This window comes from Salvelinus namaycush, chromosome 35 (assembly GCF_016432855.1).
Source record: "Salvelinus namaycush isolate Seneca chromosome 35, SaNama_1.0, whole genome shotgun sequence".
NCBI classification, from domain to species: Eukaryota; Metazoa; Chordata; class Actinopteri; order Salmoniformes; family Salmonidae; genus Salvelinus; species Salvelinus namaycush.
The window spans coordinates 4468912-4488409 of record NC_052341.1 but is presented as its reverse complement, the minus strand read 5'-3'; the positions used below and the strand labels follow the sequence as shown (position 1 = coordinate 4488409).

The following is a 19498-nucleotide window of genomic DNA, read 5'->3' as shown; positions in this document are numbered from 1 at the left end:
TGGTGTATCAGGCTATAACTTATTTTTACTGGTCTAATTACATTGGTAGCTAGTTATGAATAGCAATAAGGCACCTCAGATGTGCTATATGGCCAATATACCACAACCCCCTTGGGCATTATCACTTAGTATTACTCTTAGGAAGTGTTTGTATGCAAGCTATAGCTGTGACTTGTCATCAAATTTGTCTTATGCGCCAAAAATAGGTGTAAACCTTACAGTGAAATGCGTTCAAGCCTTTACAAGGGGGTACCATTTAGTGGAGGTAATTGGCTTGTGATAAATCAGTCTACTGCGGTGCTGAATAACTGCTTAACTGTCAGTGATGCCTTCTGCTTAGCAAATAACTGAAATCGATCTTAAATTGGCTATACACAATGGTGGTGTTAGTGTCTTGGCTTCATACAAGACTACAGACTCATTCAAATTAGGCTATTTTTGTAGGTGATAACATGGTGCACGGCCTGGCATTCAAGAAAAGTGGGACAGAACAAAACTTTAAAATGTAAATAAGCTTCTGAAAGTTATAACCACTAGTGGGCCTACGGCTAATACCCCCACTAGAAGGCCTACAGCTAATACCCCCACTAGAAGGCCTACAGCTAATACCCCCACTATAAGGCCTACAGCCAATACCCCCACTAGTAGGCCTACAGCTAATACCCCCACTAGAAGGCCTACAGCTAAAACCCCCACTAGAAGGCCTACAGCTAATACCCCCACTAGAAGGCCTACAGCTAATACCCCCACTAGAAGGCCTACAGCTAATACCCCCACTAGAAGGCCTACAGCTAATACCCCCACTAGAAGGCCTACAGCTAAAAACCCCACTAGAAGGCCTATAGCTAATACCCCCACTAGAAGGCCTACAGCTAATACCCCCACTAGAAGGCCTACAGCTAATACCCCCCACTAGAAGGCCTACAGCTAATACCCCCACTAGAAGGCCTACAGCTAATACCCCCACTAGAAGGCCTACAGCTAATACCCCCACTAGAAGGCCTACAGCTAATACCCCCACTAGAAGGCCTACAGCTAATACCCCTACAGCTAATACCCCCACTACAAGGCCTACAGCTAATACCCCCACTAGAAGGCCTACAGCTAATACCCCTACAGCTAATACCCCCACTACAAGGCCTACAGCTAATACCCCCACTAGAAGGCCTACAAATCAAATGTCACATACACATGGTTAGCAGATGTTAATATGAGTGTAGCGAAATGCTTGTGCTTCTGGTTCCGACAGTGCAGTAATATCTAACAATTCCCCAACTACTTAATACACACATCTAAAGGGGTGAATGAGAATATGTACATATAAATATATGGCCGAGCGGCATAGGCAATGTGCAATAGACAGTACAAAATACAGTATAAACATGAGTAATGTAAGATATGCAAACATTAACGTGACTAGTGATCCAGTTGTTAAAGTGGCCAGTGATTGGGTCTCCATGTAGGCAGCAGCCCCTCTCTAAATTAGTGATGGCTGTTTAGCAGTCTGATGGCCTTGAGATAGAAGCTGTTCAGAGGGGTAGAAGTGGGCTAACTTTCCAGTGCCTAACTATACAACCTTATGAATCATACTTTGTTTACACTGTGCTGTAGGTGTCTGGATTCCTGCATAGTATCAACAGAAGTTAACCAAGCACGTTGGAAATAGTTGTCGACAGCTGGTCTGATTTTAAGGTTATTTCTTTGCAGACCAGATACAAAGGTAAGATTCATGGTGTCACAAGGTACACAAGTTTGGCATATGTCAAATTTTGTAATCGTTTAGATTATGTCATATCAAGTTTGTCATATCACTTCAATAAAAAGCCCTTTATGAATACATTTAGTCTTCATTATTAGAACAAACGGGACAGAGTTCATGAAAAAAATACATCTTTCTTCTGCATGGATGAAGAGAACTTGAAAATAATGGTGACTGAAGAAAATGCAGTTGATTGGAGCACATAATTTCCTCATGGGGGGAAAGAGTAACTAACTTGTCAATGCATTTAATTTAGGCAGTGCAGTTATTTAATTGCCTGTGTCTGAAATGGCACCCTATTTCCTGCACAGTGCACTACGTTTTACCAGAGCTCCATGGGTCCTGGTCAAAGTACTGTACTATATAGTGAATAGGGTGCCATTTCAGACGCAGGCCTAGTTTGTGCTGGGTAAGAAGAAACTAAAGCTTCTCCTACAGGGTTTGATATGAGCCCATATTAAAAGAAGTGTCCTTGTCTAGAGAGGTCAATATGACAAGTTTTGCCTTGCTGCTAGTGGTTATAGCGTTGGGCCAGTAAACGGAAGGTTGCTGGATCGAATCCCCGAGCTGACAAGGTAGAAATCTGTCATTCAACGTACTTAGAATGTTACTTGGTAATATGGTGCTGCTAGTGATAGATAACGAGAGTCAAATCTGCATTAAAACTGGTTTCGGGCCTCCCGGGTGGCGCAGTGGTCTAGGGCACTGCATCGCAGTGCTAACTGCGCCACCAGAGTCTCTGGGTTCGCGCCCAGGCTCTGTCGCAGCCGGCCGTGACCGGGAGGTCCGTGGGGCGACGCACAATTGGCATAGCGTCGTCCGGGTTAGGGAGGGTTTGGCCGGTAGGGATATCCTTGTCTCATCGCGCTCCAGCGACTCCTGTGGCGGGCCGGGCGCAGTGCGCGCTAACCAAGGGGGCCAGGTACACGGTGTTTCCTCCGACACATTGGTGCGGCTGGCTTCCGGGTTGGAGGCACGCTGTGTTAAGAAGCAGTGCGGCTTGGTTGGGTTGTGCTTCGGAGGACGCAATGCTTTCGACCTTCGTCTCTCCCGAGCCCGTACGGGAGTTGTAGCGATGAGACAAGATAGTAATTACTAGCGATTGGATACCACGAAAATTGGGGAGAAAGTGGGATAACATTTAAAAAAAAAAAAAAAAAACTGGTTTCAATTATTCTGCAGTAATTTGTCGTCTGCCATCGGGGGCAGTTTAGGTTTCTTGTGTTTTTCAGTCCTTTGCAGATAGTCGTTGCTGGAGAACTGTTGCTCTAGCCGTACACCTGCAGTTCTCCTCACATCCATTGATGTAGGATGCGATACTGTCTGTGTAGTCATGTATGTTGGCATTGTTGTCCTTGAATATGTTCCAATCCGTGGTGTCTAGGTCCTTTAACTCCCCAATGACCTTGTCAGTCCATTTCCACACTGTTTATTTGACAGGCTTGGCGGTTTTTAGTTTCTGTCTGTATGCAGGGATGATGTGTAGCATTACATGGTCATTGTTGTATGCCCCTTTAATAGTGCTGTCACAATGGTCTGAGTCCCCAAGGGGACAGCGTGGTATGCCCCTTTAATAGTGCTGTAAACATGGTCTGAGTTCTGCAAGGGACAGCGTGGTATGCCCCTTTAATAGTGCTGTAAACATGGTCTGAGTTCTGCAAGGGACAGCGTGGTATGCCCCTTTAATAGTGCTGTAAACATGGTCTGAGTTCCCAAGGGGACAGCGTGGTATGCCCCTTTAATAGTGCTGTAAACATGGTCTGAGTTCCCAAGGGGACAGCGTGGTATGCCCCTTTAATAGTGCTGTAACCATGGTCTGAGTTCTGCAAGGGACAGCGTGGTATGCCCCTTTAATAGTGCTATAAACATGGTCTGAGTTCCCAAGGGACAGCGTGGTATGCCCCTTTAATAGTGCTGTAAACATGGTCTGAGTTCCCAAGGGGACAGCGTGGTATGCCCCTTTAATAGTGCTGTAAACATGGTCTGAGTTCTGCAAGGGACAGCGTGGTATGCCCCTTTAATAGTGCTGTAAACATGGTCTGAGTTCCCAAGGGGACAGCGTAGTATGCCCCTTTAATAGTGCTGTAAACATGGTCTGAGTTCTGCAAGGGACAGCGTGGTATGCCCCTTTAATAGTGCTGTAAACATGGTCTGAGTTCCCAAGGGGACAGCGTGGTATGCCCCTTTAATAGTGCTGTAAACATGGTCTGAGTTCCCAAGGGGACAGCGTGGTATGCCCCTTTAATAGTGCTGTAAACATGGTCTGAGTTCCCAAGGGGGCAGCGTGGTATGCCCCTTTAATAGTGCTGTAAACATGGTCTGAGTTCCCAAGGGGACAGCGTGGTATGCCCCTTTAATAGTGCTGTAAACATGGTCTGAGTTCCCAAGGGGACAGCGTGGTATGCCCCTTTAATAGTGCTGTAAACATGGTCTGAGTTCCCAAGGGGACAGCGTGGTATGCCCCTTTAATAGTGCTGTAAACATGGTCTGAGTTCCCAAGGGGACAGCGTGGTATGCCCCTTTAATAGTGCTGTAAACATGGTCTGAGTTCTGCAAGGGACAGCGTGGTATGCCCCTTTAATAGTGCTGTAAACATGGTCTGAGTTCCCAAGGGACAGCGTGGTATGCCCCTTTAATAGTGCTGTAAACATGGTCTGAGTTCCCAAGGGGACAGCGTGGTATGCCCCTTTAATAGTGCTGTAAACATGGTCTGAGTTCTGCAAGGGACAGCGTGGTATGCCCCTTTAATAGTGCTGTAAATATGGTCTGAGTTCCCAAGGGGACAGCGTGGTATGCCCCTTTAATAGTGCTGTAAACATGGTCTGAGTTCTGCAAGGGACAGCGTGGTATGCCCCTTTAATAGTGCTGTAAACATGGTCTGAGTTCCCAAGGGGGCAGCGTGGTATGCCCCTTTAATAGTGCTGTAAACATGGTCTGAGTTCCCAAGGGGACAGCGTGGTATGCCCCTTTAATAGTGCTGTAAACATGGTCTGAGTTCCCAAGGGGACAGCGTGGTATGCCCCTTTAATAGTGCTGTAAACATGGTCTGAGTTCCCAAGGGGACAGCGTGGTATGCCCCTTTAATAGTGCTGTAAACATGGTCTGAGTTCCCAAGGGGACAGTGTGGTATGCCCCTTTAATAGTGCTGTAAACATGGTCTGAGTTCCCAAGGGGACAGCGTGGTATGCCCCTTTAATAGTGCTGTAAACATGGTCTGAGTTCCCAAGGGGACAGAGTGGTATGCCCCTTGTTCAACATTTTAACCAGCTGTTTTTATCTTGGAAGTTCCTGTTGAAGGTTGATGTGGTTAAAATCCCCCATGATGGACAAAATAGAATCTGGGTATTTCCTTTCCACCTCTGTGATCTGATCAGCCAATAGCTGTTGCTCTGTGTGTGCACAGCTGTGATCTGATCAGCCAATAGCTGTTAAGTTGTGTGTGCACAAGAGCTCGGCGAGATGTAGACTCCAAACAGAATTACTTGAGGCAAATACCTTACCTTGCGAGGATAACAGCACTGAGCCTTATTCTAAAATGTTTTAAGATTCCTCCCAATATGTTCTCAAATCACTTATGTAACAGTTTAACTTTACGTCCGTCCCTCGCCCCGACCCGGGCGCGAACCAGGGACCCTCTGCACACATCAACAACAGTCACCCACGAAGCATCGTTACCCATCGCTCCACAAAAGCCGCGGCCCTTACAGAGCAAGGGGAATCACTACTTCAAGGTCTCAGAGCGAGTGGCGTCACCGATTGAAAGGCTATTAGCGCGCACCACCGCTAACTAGCTAGCCATTTCACATCCGTTACACTTAGACCATTCCTCCATACAAAATCTTTCCAGATCTTTGATAGCTTTTGCCTGTGCTCTTCAATTCTAACCACAGAGTTTCAATGGGGTTCAAGTCTGGAGACTGAGATGTCCATTGCAAAATGTTAATTTGGGGGTCAATTAGTCCTTTCTTTATGGATTTTGTTGTGTGCTTGAGGTTATTGTCCAGATGGAAGATTCACTTGCTGCCAAGTTTCAGCTTCCTGTCAGAGGAAACCAGGTTTTTGGCTGCTAAATAGAGCTAATTGGCTGCTAAATAGAGCTCTTTGGCCATTAAAAAGAGCTCTTTGGCTGCTAAATAGAGCTAATTGGCTGCTAAATAGAGCTCTTTGGCTGCTAAATAGAGCTCTTTGGCTGCTAAATAGAGCTCTTTGGCTGCTAAATAGAGCTCTTTGGCTGCTAAATAGAGCTCTTTGGCTGCTAAATAGAGCTCTTTGGCTGCTAAATAGAGCTAATTGGCTGCTAAATAGAGCTCTTTGGCCATTAAAAAGAGCTCTTTGGCTGCTAAATAGAGCTCTTTGGCCATGAAAAAGAGCTCTGGCCACAAACACCAATGGTGGGTTTCGCATCAAAGGAAGGATGCATCGGCAGAAAAGAACCCCATACCTACTGTAAAATATGATGGTGGATCTTTGATGCTATTGGGTTATTTTGCTTCCACTGGTCCTGGGGCCCTTGTTAAAGGCCCAGTGCAGTCAAAATGTGTTTTTCCTGTGTTAACTATATATTTACACTCCAAGGTTGGAATATTACTGTGAATGTGTGAACATGATAATGCCCTTTTAGCGTAAGAGCTGTTTGATAAGACCACCTGAGAAGTAAGGGTGTTTTGGTGGGATGGTGACATCACCATGCAGTAAATTAGTTAATAGACCAACAGGAAAGTTCCAAACCACTCTGCCAGTAACGGCTAATCTTACGTTTTCCCCTCCCAACTCAGACCACTCCGCCATTCCTAACAAAATTCTTGCTTGACAAATTGTTCTCAGAATCTATTTTGTTTCTATTTTACCATTTTAATTGAAAACCATCACTGTAAAGTACTTAATTGTTACCCAGAAATGACTTTGACACTGAGATAAAAACAGCTGCGTTGGATGACAATGCTAGAATTCAATCACAGGTTAAACCAATGATTGAATTCTAACAGTGAGGAGGCAACAGCAACTCTTGACTTTCCTTGTCTTAGAGTGAGGCTTTATATTAGTGTGGGGGATAAACAGGTGCCAAATACTTACAATACCGGTCAAAGAGCAACAAACTGAAGCAATGAGCTCGTTCATAAGAAAACACGAAAGCATGCCAACCTTATTACCCGCCTCTGTCAGACAAACAAAATGACAGGTGCTTAAATAGAAAATATCCATGAGAATCAGTTTCACATCAGGATACTCAGTTAACATTAAACTGCGCAAATTTTAATCCACACACATTATCAATCAATCAAGTTTATTTTATATAGCCCTTCATACATCAGCTAATATCTCGAAGTGCTGTACAGAAACCCAGCCTAAAACCCCAAACAGCAAGCAATGCAGGTGTAGAAGCACGTTATCCTTAGCACACATTCAATCAAAGTGCTAATCCATGTTTTGAGCATTATAAACTGGGTGGTTCGAGCCCAGAATGCTGATTGGCTGAGAGCCGTGGTATACTACGGGTATGACAAACCATTTAAGTTAGTAGCTAGTTTATAATAGCAATAAGGCACCTCGGGGCTTCCAGTAGAGCACAGAGCTGATCAGTCGCATCTTTTTAGCTCCGCTACAAATTTGAAATAAATCCTGAAATAAGTTCACCCTTAAGCTTAATGTACCAGGAAAGGCAGTAATAGTTTATTAGCTTCCAAAACCCACAATGCCGACAAAGAAGAGTCACACCAAAAAGCCAGACTTAACGAGTGAAAGTTTAGAGTCTGAGGACGAAGGGGCCGTGCAAGCTTCATGTGCTAGTGGTGGAAGCAAGACTGAGGCGATAAACATGTGCAGTGCCGTTAGCTCCGAAGATAGCCTCAAGGCCATCAAAGACATTAATGATATCAAATTCGAAAATATACTGTCTGCTGTGGACAACGTTTAAAACGAAGTCAAAGAATGTGCTGGGCAAATCTCTCAGGCTGAGGTACGCATCTCTTGAACTGAAGACAACATTATAGCCCTGCAGGCAACGATCACCGCTCTTGAGGAAAAAGTTGAATCGCTTACCTCTAAACTAGTTGATTTGGAGGGCGGCCGGCAGGAGATTGAACTTGAGACTAGTACATCTCCGCGAAGGTGCTGAGGGGAGCGATGCTTGCTCATTCCTAGAGAGGTGGCTTCCTGAGGCTCTGGAGATGGTGCCACTCTGCTCTCCTTTGATCATTGAGAGAGCTCATCGGATTTCTGGCCCCACGATCCGACCCCAACGCACCCCGATGCCTCTGATAATGAAGTTCTTAAACTATAAAGATAAGATGCGTATGGTGAATGCAGCCAGGGCGAAAGGGAGAGTACTCTACGAGAATCGGCAAGTTATGTTCTTCCCAGATCTCTCCATAGAAGTCCAAAAGCAGCAAAAACTCTTCGACAGTGTCAAGCAGCGGCTACGGGCTAAGGCTATCCGGTATGGAATCATCTTTCCAGCAGGCCTAAGGGTCTCCCAGCTGGGGCGGTGCAGTTTCTTGAGAAGCCAGGCCGGCAGAGGTGTGGAAGCGGAGCAACGCTGAAGAAGAGGCAATAGCAACGTAAAGTTAAACGTTGACCAATTTCTTTTGACATTTTTCAAACTGTTGCTTTCGGTTTGATCTACAAAGAGTTATTTAAATTTGAGCCAGTTCACCGTGTTATAATGTATCTAGTAACATAGTAGCACTGTCTATTGAACTATAATAACAGGGCCCGTTTAAAAGTAAGCCTTATTATAATTGAATGTACCATGAAACTTTTCTTTTATGCATTGGAACATCCTGGTGCGGGTTTGTTTTCTTTAGGCCTATATGAGGCTAGATCACGGTGGTCTCATATTCTGGCTCACTCCTGGTATTTAGTTTGTTTTTTTGTTAAATGGTGAACACAATATGGTGCAATGACAAGTGGAGGGGCAGAAGGTGTAGTGATCTTCTTCTGTTGGCACTCCAAAAGGTCCCAGATACATCACAAATGGTCCTTTTGTTCGATAATGTCCTTCTTTATATCCATAAAAACTTAGTTTAGCTGGCGCGCTTCAGTCAGTTAACCATCCAGTTTCCCTCCTTCAAAATGCATACAAAATGAATCCCAAACGTTATTAATAAACTTTTCCAAACAACTCAAACGTTTTTAATCAAACCTTAGGTACCCTAATACGTAAATAAACGATCAAATTTAAGATGAAGAATCGTTATTGTCTTTACCGGAGAAAAATACCAAAGTGTTTTTGTTTATGGTGGTAACGGAGGACTGTTGGTATATTAGGCTGATCCAATGTGCTCTTACGGGGCAAAGTTTTAGTTCAAGTGTCTCTGGTAAATTCGATGACTCATAGTGTTAAGGTTAAATTTACATCCTGGAACTGTAGGGGATTAAATAAAAACACCAAAATAAAACAGGTAATAAGTAGATTAACACCACTTCAGGCGAAGATCATATTTTTGCAAGAATCACATCTATTATCTGGCGACGTTCCTAAGATACGCAAGAGGTGGCCTGGGCAGATCGTTGCAGCCTCATGTAGCTCACATGCAAGGAGAGTTATTATTCTTATCACTAAGTCCATTCCATATCAGATATTGCAAACAATTTGTGATCCCACCGGCAGATATATTATTATATGGGGTACCTTGCTGTCTGAGCAGTTGAATTTAATTAATGTGTATGGTCCCAACAAAGATGTCTCTAAATTCTTTAATGATTTGTTTTTAAACCTTTCCACACTTCCAGGTAATTATATTGTTGCAGGGGACTTTAATTTCACTTTAGATCCTGTTAACGATCGCACCTCGGGTTCGAACGACTCCCACACCCAATCTTGGAAAACCATACAGAATTTTATGAAGGATTTAAATTTAGAGATTTGGAGAGAAATGAAACCAGATGATGTGGAATACTCCTGTTAATCTAGCACTCACCAGACCTATTCCCGAATCTACATTTGTTTTTTTTTATCTCAGCAGCATTACGCTCTAAAAATTTAAGATTGCTTTTATGATAGCATTGTCATCTCTGACCATGCTCCAGCATCTCTTAAATATTTCGATTCTAATTTAGTAGGTGACCAACCTAAATGGCTCTTCCAACCAAAATGGCTTCAAGATACAAGTTTTACAGAATACATTGGACAGCAAATTGACCTATACTTTTCAATTGATACAACACAGACGTCAGCTTGTACTATAATATCTTATGCTTCACTGAGTCGTGGCTGAATGACGACACTATCAACATAGAGCTGGCTGGTTATACGCTGTACGGGCAGGATCGAATAGAGGTGTCTGATAAGACATGGGGCGGCGGACAATGTATTTTTGTAAATAACAGCTGGTGCATTATATCTATGGAAGTCTCGAGCTATTGCTCGCCTGAGGAAAAGTTTCTCATGACAAGCTGTAGACCACACTACCTACCTAGAGAGTTTCTGTATTTTCCGTAGCTGTTTACATACCACCACAGACTGAGGCTGGCACTAAGACAGCATTGAATGAGCTGTATTCCACCATAAGCAAACAAGAAAACGCTCACCCAGAGGCGGCTCTCCTAGTAGCCGGGGACTTCAGTGCAGGGAAACTTAAATCCGTTTTACCAAATTTCTATCAGCATGTTAAAATGTGCAACCAGAGGGGGAAAAAAACTCTGGACCGCCTATACTTCACACACAGAGACACATAGAAAGCTCTCCATCGCTGACCTTAATTCTATCCTCCTGATTCCTGCTTCCAAGCAAAAATTAAAGCAGGAAGCACAAGTGACTAGATCAATAAAAAAGTGGTCAGATGAATCAGATGCTAAGCTACAGGACTGTTTTGCTAGCACAGACTGGAATATGTTCCCGGGATTCCTTCGATGGCATTGAGGAGTACAGCACATCAGTCATTGGCTTCATCAATAAGTGCATTGACGACGTCGTCCACACAGTGACCGTACGTACATACCCCAAGCAGAAGCCATGGATTACAGGCAACATCTGCACTGAGCTAAAGGCTAGAACTGCCGCTTTCAAGGAGCGGGACTCTAAACCGGAAGCTTATAAGAAATCCCGCTATGCCTTCCTACGAACTATCAAACAGGCAAAGCGTCAATACAGGACTAAAATCGAATCGTACTACACCGGCTGTGGCAGGGCTTGCAAACCATTACAGACTACAAAGTGAAGCACAGCCGAGAGCTGCCCAGTGACACGAGCCCACCAGACAAGCTAAACTACACTACCGTTCAAAGGTTTGTGGTCACTTAGAAATGTCCTTGTTTTTGAAAGAAAAGCAAAAAAAATTGTCCATTAAAATAACATCAAATTGATCAAAAATACAGTATAGACATTGTTAATGTTGTAAATGACTATTGCAGCTAGAAACGGCAGATTTATGGAATATCTACATAGGCGTACAGAGGCCCATTATCAGCAACCATCACTCCTGTTCAAATGGCACGTGTTAGCTAATCCAAGTTAATAATTTTAAAAGGCCAATTGATCATTAGAAAACCATTTTGCAATTATGTTAGCACAGCTGAAAACTATTGTCCTGATTAAGCAGCAATAAAACTGGCCTTTAGACTAGTTGAGAATCTGGAGCATCAGCATTTGTGGGTTCGATTACAGGCTCAAATGGCCAGAAACAAAAAACTTTCTCCTGAAACTCGTCAGTCTATTCTTGTTCTGAGAAATTGCCAAGAAACTGAAGAGCTCGTACAACGCTGTGTATTACTCCTTTCACAGAACAGCGCAAACTGGCTCTAACCAGAATAGAAAGAGTGGGAGGCCCCGGCGCACAACTGAGAACGAGGTGTCGTGGAAAATTGCAAGATGATGTTATAATGCTTGTATTACATTATAATATTAGTTACATTCGACAGAATAGAGTATTGTGTGTGTTCCACTGGGGATGGGCCTCTATGAGATATAGCACTGACAGAGGAGATTTACGATGTCTTTGGGTAATGAAGCCTAAAGAGCATTCCAGATAGTAAAGGTAATGTTTTTGTGCTATACCGTACCAGGGTGAGACGGGTTCCAGTTTGGAGTAGGAGGGGGCCAGACACTGGTCTTTACAATGAGAACTGTTGACACAGCAGTAACTGTCTGCTATGTTTTATAGATATCTTTCATACAAATCTTAACCTTTGTGAACTGTTCCTAAGATCTGTGGTTCGTCATGTAAGTTCAGTGGGGTGTATCTTGGCTATAAAAGATCTTTGTATTTTTCTGTAGTCACTCTGAATGGTTCATTATAGATAGTGAATTGTTGAAAGTCAGGCTAAAGCTTAACGCTTATTAAAGATGTAGTTTAAGTATAGCACAACAGGAAGAAGCATAGCACAATTACAGCAGCCATGAAGGTTTTAAATGATATCATTGAAGCCCTTGACAAAAAACAGCACTGTGTCTCACTTTTTATAGATCTCTCTAAGGCTTTTGATACAGTTGATCATGATATACTAAGGCAGAGATTGTTGAGTGTAGGTCTTTCAGGGCATGCAGTTGCATGGTTTGCTAACTATCTGTCTGATAGAACTCAGTGCACTCAATTTGATGGGCTTATGTCTGTTAAATTGTCTGTCCTTAATGGTGTGCCCCAAGGCTCTGCACTTGGTCCTCTCTTATTCACTATTTATATAAATGATTTAGACAAAAATGTCCAAAATGCACAACTTCATTTTTATGCTGATGATACTGTTATTTACTGTTGTCCCTCGTCTCTTACAAAAGCTTTCCAGAACTTGCAAACTGCTTTTTATACTGTTCAACATACCTTGTGTCAATTGAAGCTTATCCTCAATAGTGACAAAACTAAACTAATGGTGTTTTCTAATGCAAAAAATAGACCTCTGAACCTTTCACCTATTACTACCTGTCAGGGCAAGGAGATTGAGGTTGTAACCGCATATAAATATCTTGGAATTCTGATTGATGACAGCCTCTCTTTTAAATTGCATATTCAACTTACAAAAAATTGAGGCTGAAATTGGGATTTTATTTTAGGAATAAGGCCTGTTTTTCTTTTGAAGTCAGGAGGCTACAGTTATACCTTTACTAGACTATGGGGATATTTTATATATGAACGCTTCCGCTCAGTGTTTGAGATCAATTGACACTCTTTACCATGGCACTGAGATTTATTTTAAACTGCAAAACCCTTACGCACCACTGCACTTTGTATACCAGGGTTGGCTGGCCTTCTCTAGTCACTCATAGGACTTTATCCTGCTAACTGTTCCAAATGTCCGAACTGAATTTGGTAAAAGGGCTTTTATGTACTCTGTGCCATCGTCTTGGAACACCTTAAAATACTTTTAAACTGGAAGAACTTGTCCCGATTTGGTGTTTTTAAATCACTAATGAAGGATTTTGAGGCTGATTCCCTGACCTGTCAATGTTTTTAATTTGCTCTGTTTGATTTTGTTATACTCTTGTGAATTCAATGGTTTTTACTAGATTACTTGTTTTTCATGTCTGTCTGTAATTTTTGTAATGACTTGCTGCCTAGCTTGGCCAGGACGCTCTTGAAAAAGAGTTTTAAAATCTCAATGAGCCCTTCCTGGTTAAATAAATTAAATAAAATATAACTCTGACTTGTGTGTAGTTTAACTCTCCTCAATTGGTAAAGCAGAAAGATAACTCCACAGAGGACAAGTACGTTAGGGTCTAGTTTGAGAAAGACGCCTCACAAGAACTCAACTGGCAGCTTCATTAAATAGTACCCGCAAAACACCAGGCTCAACGTCAACACTGAAGAGGCGACTCCGGGATGTTGGCCTTCTAGGCAGAGTTGCAAAGAAACCCATCAGACTGGCCAATAAAAAGAAAAGATTACGATAAGCAAAAGAACACAGAAACTATGTAGAAGGCCAGCGTCACAGAGTCAAAGTGACAGAGCTGGAGGGGGATCTGCAGAGAAGAATGGGAGAAAAGCCCCGTTAATACTGGTGTGCCACGCTTGTCGAGTCATACGAGACTGTAGTGGCTGCTTCAAAGTACTGAGTAAAGGGTCTGAAAACTGAATAGCTATGCAAGTGTGATGCAGTTTCATTTTTAATACATATGCAATAGTGTCTAAACCCGTTTCTGCTTTGTGTTGAATGTATGAGCCTTTATATAACGTACGTTGTCCGTCATGTCCCTGTGAATCATTGGGTGTGACTGACTGACAGGGTTATATTTCTCAAAATTGTGCTATTTGTCACAAAACGTGTCCATCTAAGATTTGTTCATCTGGCAACAAGATGAAGTAAATAACCACATGTAGATGTAACAAACCATTTCTTTATTTAGTTCAACTGTTGCATAGAGTTTACAAACCATTTCTTTATTTAGTTCAACTGTTGCATAGAGTTTACAAACCATTTTAATACTACATTTTCAAAACAGAAGTTATTTTATTGGTGTGGGAATGCATAAAGTTAAATTATTAGTTGGATTCTTGTTTATGATATTCAGAGGTTGACCAGCATTAGTAATACATAACACTAGACCAAGTCTTCTCTCCTTTAGGTCTTTACGGCTGGCAGACATTCTTGATCAACTGGCTCGCTCCCATCCAGGGGCGGCTCCACACCTCAAAGATGCACTGGTAGGTCTGAGGAAACAGGAAGCAACACGAGTTGGTATGATCACACCCCTTCAGCAGCATAACACCTGACAAAAGGTTTGTTGGACATTGCAGTCTACTGCCTGAGCTACAAATCACATTACATCATAAACAAATGTATTATTTGTAGAGTAGTCAGGCAAAATGTACCCACAATGAATCATGGTTTTGATGCTCTCAAACACTGCCAACAGACATTAATCTCTAGAAATGTCACCTGAAACTTCCCTTTGCAAACAAAGCAATTTGTAAAAAAAACAATACTGAACCAATAGTGAAATGGGTAACACATTAAAAGTAGGATTTACTAACAGTTTATAAGTAGTTTATTGGTTACCAATGTGATCCCTGTTGGTAACAGGTTATAAACTAAAAATTGACCATTCTTAAGCTGTACATATAGGAAGCACTGAGCTGAAGTGCCAGTGTTAACACAAACAGATCTGGGACCAGACTAGCCTTGTGGTCCTTACCTCAGCTGGGGCCGGATGCACAGCGCAGTCCTTCACGCCTCCTTTCCTGCACAGGGTCCTGGCCATCTGCACTGTGAAGATGTACTTCATCCCAGCTACCACCTGTAAGCAGAGGATGGTCAGCATGTCAGACCACAGACATAGAAATCCCCCATCTTGAATGAGGAACCTGTTCTAGTGATTCTATTTCTATGGCTAGAACTGAACTACTAAAAAACAGTGCAGATGACTGCATGGGTTAAAAATGAGTCTCCTGCATAATGTCAGGTGAGCATTGTTCACTGAGCCAGAGGGTACATAGGGCAAATGGGCATCTTATAATCACATGAGTCCTAGCGACAATAGGCTCCCATTGTCTCCACTCATCACCAACTATGTAAGGGATCAACGAGGGGCTATGCGTTCTATGGAAAACAATGACCGACGTGGAAGGCGACACTATAGCGGAGTGGAACTGACCTTGACCGGAGTTTATTTTCCAGAGAATGGATAGAACCCTGAGTTGATTATTCCTTTTACATCAAAGCTATAATTTACCACAACAAGTGTGTTCACCATCCAGCGAAGTAGCCAGCAAGTTGACTAGACGGCTACAGTAGTTGCCGTGGTAACCCAACAAACAGACTTTAGCTAACCATCAAACCTAGCTTGCTATTATGAAAACCAAATTCAACAAGACCAATACTGTTTCCAATTTTGCGTTCAAAAGTAGCTCAAAATAAAATTAAACTATAGCAATTTAATTCTATGGTTCAAACATACCCTGCGTTATAGGGAATTATACAAACGGGTGGGTCTAATACTGGATAAACCGCATTCCAGACATTATTTATTCCACAAATTAGCACCAGCTAAAGGTAGGACGTTGACATGCCCATTTAATCTGTTCCATCTGACTGCGCAATCCACTTTCTCGTAAACCCAGCCAGGCAGTTTATAAACTTGATCCACTGTAAAAAATCTCCCATTTCTTTTAGACCGGTATTTGATTTTCAACAGCGGAGATTTGTATAAACATTGCTGTCTGTCTCCAGCAACGGGAAGAGAGTTTCTCAGCCAGTCGAAATCATGAAGCAGCTGGTGTAAAGAGTGTTGCTTCCGTCCCTCTCCTCACCCCTACCTGGGCTCGAACCAGGGACCCTGTGCACACAACAACTGCCTCCCACAAAGCATCGTTACCTTTCGCTCCACAAAAACCACTTCAAGATCTCAGAGCAATTAACGACACCGATTGAGTCACTATTAGCACGCACCTCGCTAACCATTTCACACCGCTTACACTGGCATACTTTTTAATGGATATATAAAGAAACACAGGTCAAATTAAATGCAGCTAGTTTGCTGCCTTCACAGCTTGGATTTGAAGTGATTGTGTTAGCTAGTTCGCTGCCTTCACAGCTTGGATTTGAAGTGATTGTGTTAGCTAGTTCGCTGCCTTCACAGCTTGGATTTGAAGTGATTGTGTTAGCTAGTTCCTCTGAACAACAGTGTCCTGACAAGAGAGCACATCACCTATGCCAGGTGAAATCGCACAGCACTATAGCTCATTATCATTTAAGTGTGTATCCAAATTCAATGTCACAAGAAAATGTAAAGGCAAATCGTTTGCTCTTATTCTGTCTTCATTGTTTGACGTGACTAATTTAGCCATAGTTGGCTAGCAAGCCAGCAGGGGATAAGAACGTTACCAACTAGTATTGCAATGGAACATTTTGAACGAAAGACCAGCCGGCTTGGGCAGCAACCTTAGACTTGTCGGGACTACATCTTGTGAAATAGTATGAATAATCAAAATAAGTTATGAAAATGTCAATCAATATTTGAATATGTTAGTAACCCGTTGTATACAAGAGATAACGTCCTCTAAACCGGTGTTAAGGATATATTGGCACGGTTTCCCGGTCCTCGACTTCCTCTCGGGTCTAACACCTGTGCCAATATCCAAACACAGCTTTCTCGGGCAAAATGTAAAATTCCTGTCAGGTGTGATCGAGGCGTAAAGTTAGTTAGCTTGCTTCTTCCAGACACTAATGAGAGAACATCTGATCATTCCACTTGCACAGGCTGAGCTGGTTAGGCTGTTATCTGGAGCGTTGGTGACCAACTGTGCTGCTGGCAACAATTTAATTACGTTTTTGGCCGACGTTAACTGACACCGGTCAATTTCGACATATGATTTTACGAATTCACATCATTAGTTATTCTGCCCCTGGCACACATACGAGATTGTCCTGAAATCAGAGTAGATAGCCAGAGTGAATTTAGGTATTGAACAGCGGAATGAAAAACAAGAAAACTACGCTACACAACGAACGATCAACATTGACGTCATTCAACTAATGAAAAGGTGTATAAAAAGGGACTGACCTGTTCCTGAGCCTTGACAACTTTGGCCACCTGCCAAACATACATGTCGTTTGTTCTCTTGTTGTTTTCGGCCACCGCGAACTGCAGCGCGTCTCTGGTAGCGGGGTCGTTCATATCTGCGTCCACGACGCCCCCCGGTATCCCATCGGCGCTCGTCACGATGAATGCCACCGCGAGCAAAGGAACGACGATCTTCCAATTCATGAGCATTTTCCCCGTCTGATCTCGGTCTTTATTGCAACTCCGATCGTATCAAGTAACGTTACACCACAACAAATCCTCGCCTCCGACGACTTTTATATAAACGCGGTGACGTCACTTCTGCTTGATGAGGGGTGGGGCTTAATTATTAGTGGAATCAATATCAAATCGAATTTACTTATATAGCCCTTCTTACATCAGCTGATATCTCAAAGTGCTGTACAGAAACCCAGCCTAAAACCCCAAACAGCAAGCAATGCAGGTGTAGAAGCAATATCAACACAAAAGCGACCGCCTCTATCACACCGACAATGAACTTTGCGCAATTTGTGCAAAATGGGACGCATGCGTGCAACAGTTAAACGTTCACCTTCTGTTACTACTTCTGTCAAGCCATTTAACACCTACAATTCGTTGCAAAAGTTCGATAAATCCAACGTGTGCACCACAGAACGAATTGCCTCTGCAACCCAATGCTGCAATGCAAACGCATTGGAAATGAATGTAGCTAACTAGAGTTGGCCGTTTTGCAGAGCGGCTTACCCCGTTGATTTGCTTGGTTGTAGGCTAAGCTAAATAATTCATTATGGAAAAATATTATGAAACGTAATGAGAACCTGCACACCAATGGCTGTCAAAACTCTAAATCTCTGTAAGTGACACTAAACTAAATAGGACTAGGCTTTATTGGCTTTAGGGATGATTGGCTATTTATACAGTCTAGCATTAAGCCTACTGTTAGACGTTCCCAGTGGATTGAGGGGGGGGGGGGGTCAAACTCATTCCACCGAGGGCGGAGTGTCTGCCGCTTTTGTATTTCTTCTTTCGATTAAGACCTAGACAACATGGTGAGGGTAGTTCCTTACTAATTAGTGACCTTAATTCATCAATCAAGGACAAGGTTAGAGCGAAGACACTCTGCCCTCCTTGCAATGAGTTTTACATGGGGCTACGCTATATTCGTGATTTGACTTTTGTGCTTGTTATTTAGCCTATGGTGACTGGCCTCAAGTTATTGATGATACAAACCTGAGAAATGAAATTAGAATTAAGAATTGTATTTTCTTATCATCTTGGTCATAATGTCAATAGTCTAGTGAAATGGTGCTTTCAAGTCAACTGGCAACTCGGGGGGGAAAACGAGGTCAAATCATGACGTCAGTGGTCTGATTTTCAAATCGTAAAGTCTGAGTTTGAGAAAGGTGCGCTGCGCAGTGTCCCGACTTCGAATTCCAAGTTGGATTACCGTTCAAAAAGATTTTCCCAGCTGGAACTCGTTTGTCCCGAGTTCCCAGTTGACTTGAAAGCACTGAAGTCGGAGATTTCCGAGTTCAGCTGATTTGAATGCCGCAAACGTCCAGACTTCGGTCAATGACGCACAGGCAGGAGCGCACATTGGAACTGCATTACTCTTGAGTAACCATGCAGACAATTGAAGTTCTGAAGTGAGTACTTTTTTATGTGGATAAATAGGGCGTATTTAATCAAACCATTGCGTAAGAGTATATTCATAGCCTATAGATGTGGTTAAGACTAAAGAGGTCAATGGAACGCAGCCAGTCGGGATAGAAGAAGGACTGCGGTTTGGCGGCGCACGTTGAACAAACAAAGTGGATATTCGTCAAATCGTGATCGATGTATTGTAACAGGCCCACACTTTGGTTACCAATGTTCGATTTTGGATATATTTGGCTGTTTTCGATGTTTAACATTTAGAAATCGTCCCTTTTCAGGTTTAGAAGAAGTGACCACAAAATGCTAACTCCCATTTGTAGAAACTGGTAGCATAGCTAGGATAGAGAAATCTGGGTCTGGAGGCATGTCGTTTTTAAAGGTGCACATGCAGAAATCGCTTCGCCATTTTCTGGTTGCAAAAATTCTAATAGTTCGCCTAATGTCAGTTTTATTTGACTACAAGCAAGTATGGTACGATGATATTCTACACTATTTAAACAGTTGTGAAATATATTTTCCATTACCACATATAGTAATATCAGCTGCTTGAACCTTGTGTACAAAACACAAAGTAAAAAGATGCATAGAAATGTCGCCCATAGAACATATCTACTGCTTCTTAGACTTGCTTTCATTGAGAATGACAGATGTTG

The 19498-nt window shown here is 42.7% G+C and overlaps 2 protein-coding genes across 2 annotated transcripts in view; one reads left to right on the top strand and one right to left on the bottom strand.

Moving 5' to 3' along the window:
- Nucleotides 1–19498, top strand: part of LOC120029926 (epoxide hydrolase 1-like) — an 80872-nt gene that overhangs the window by 39648 nt on the left and 21726 nt on the right. The window lies entirely within an intron of this gene.
- On the bottom strand, nucleotides 14005–17510 carry LOC120029928 (cystatin-like). The gene is made up of 3 exons (XM_038975239.1): nucleotides 17190–17510; nucleotides 14823–14924; nucleotides 14005–14337 (listed from the first exon to the last, which is right to left on the bottom strand). Exons 1-3 carry the CDS (start codon nucleotides 17397–17399, stop codon nucleotides 14257–14259), a joined length of 393 nt encoding a protein of 130 aa, XP_038831167.1. The 5' UTR covers nucleotides 17400–17510; the 3' UTR covers nucleotides 14005–14256.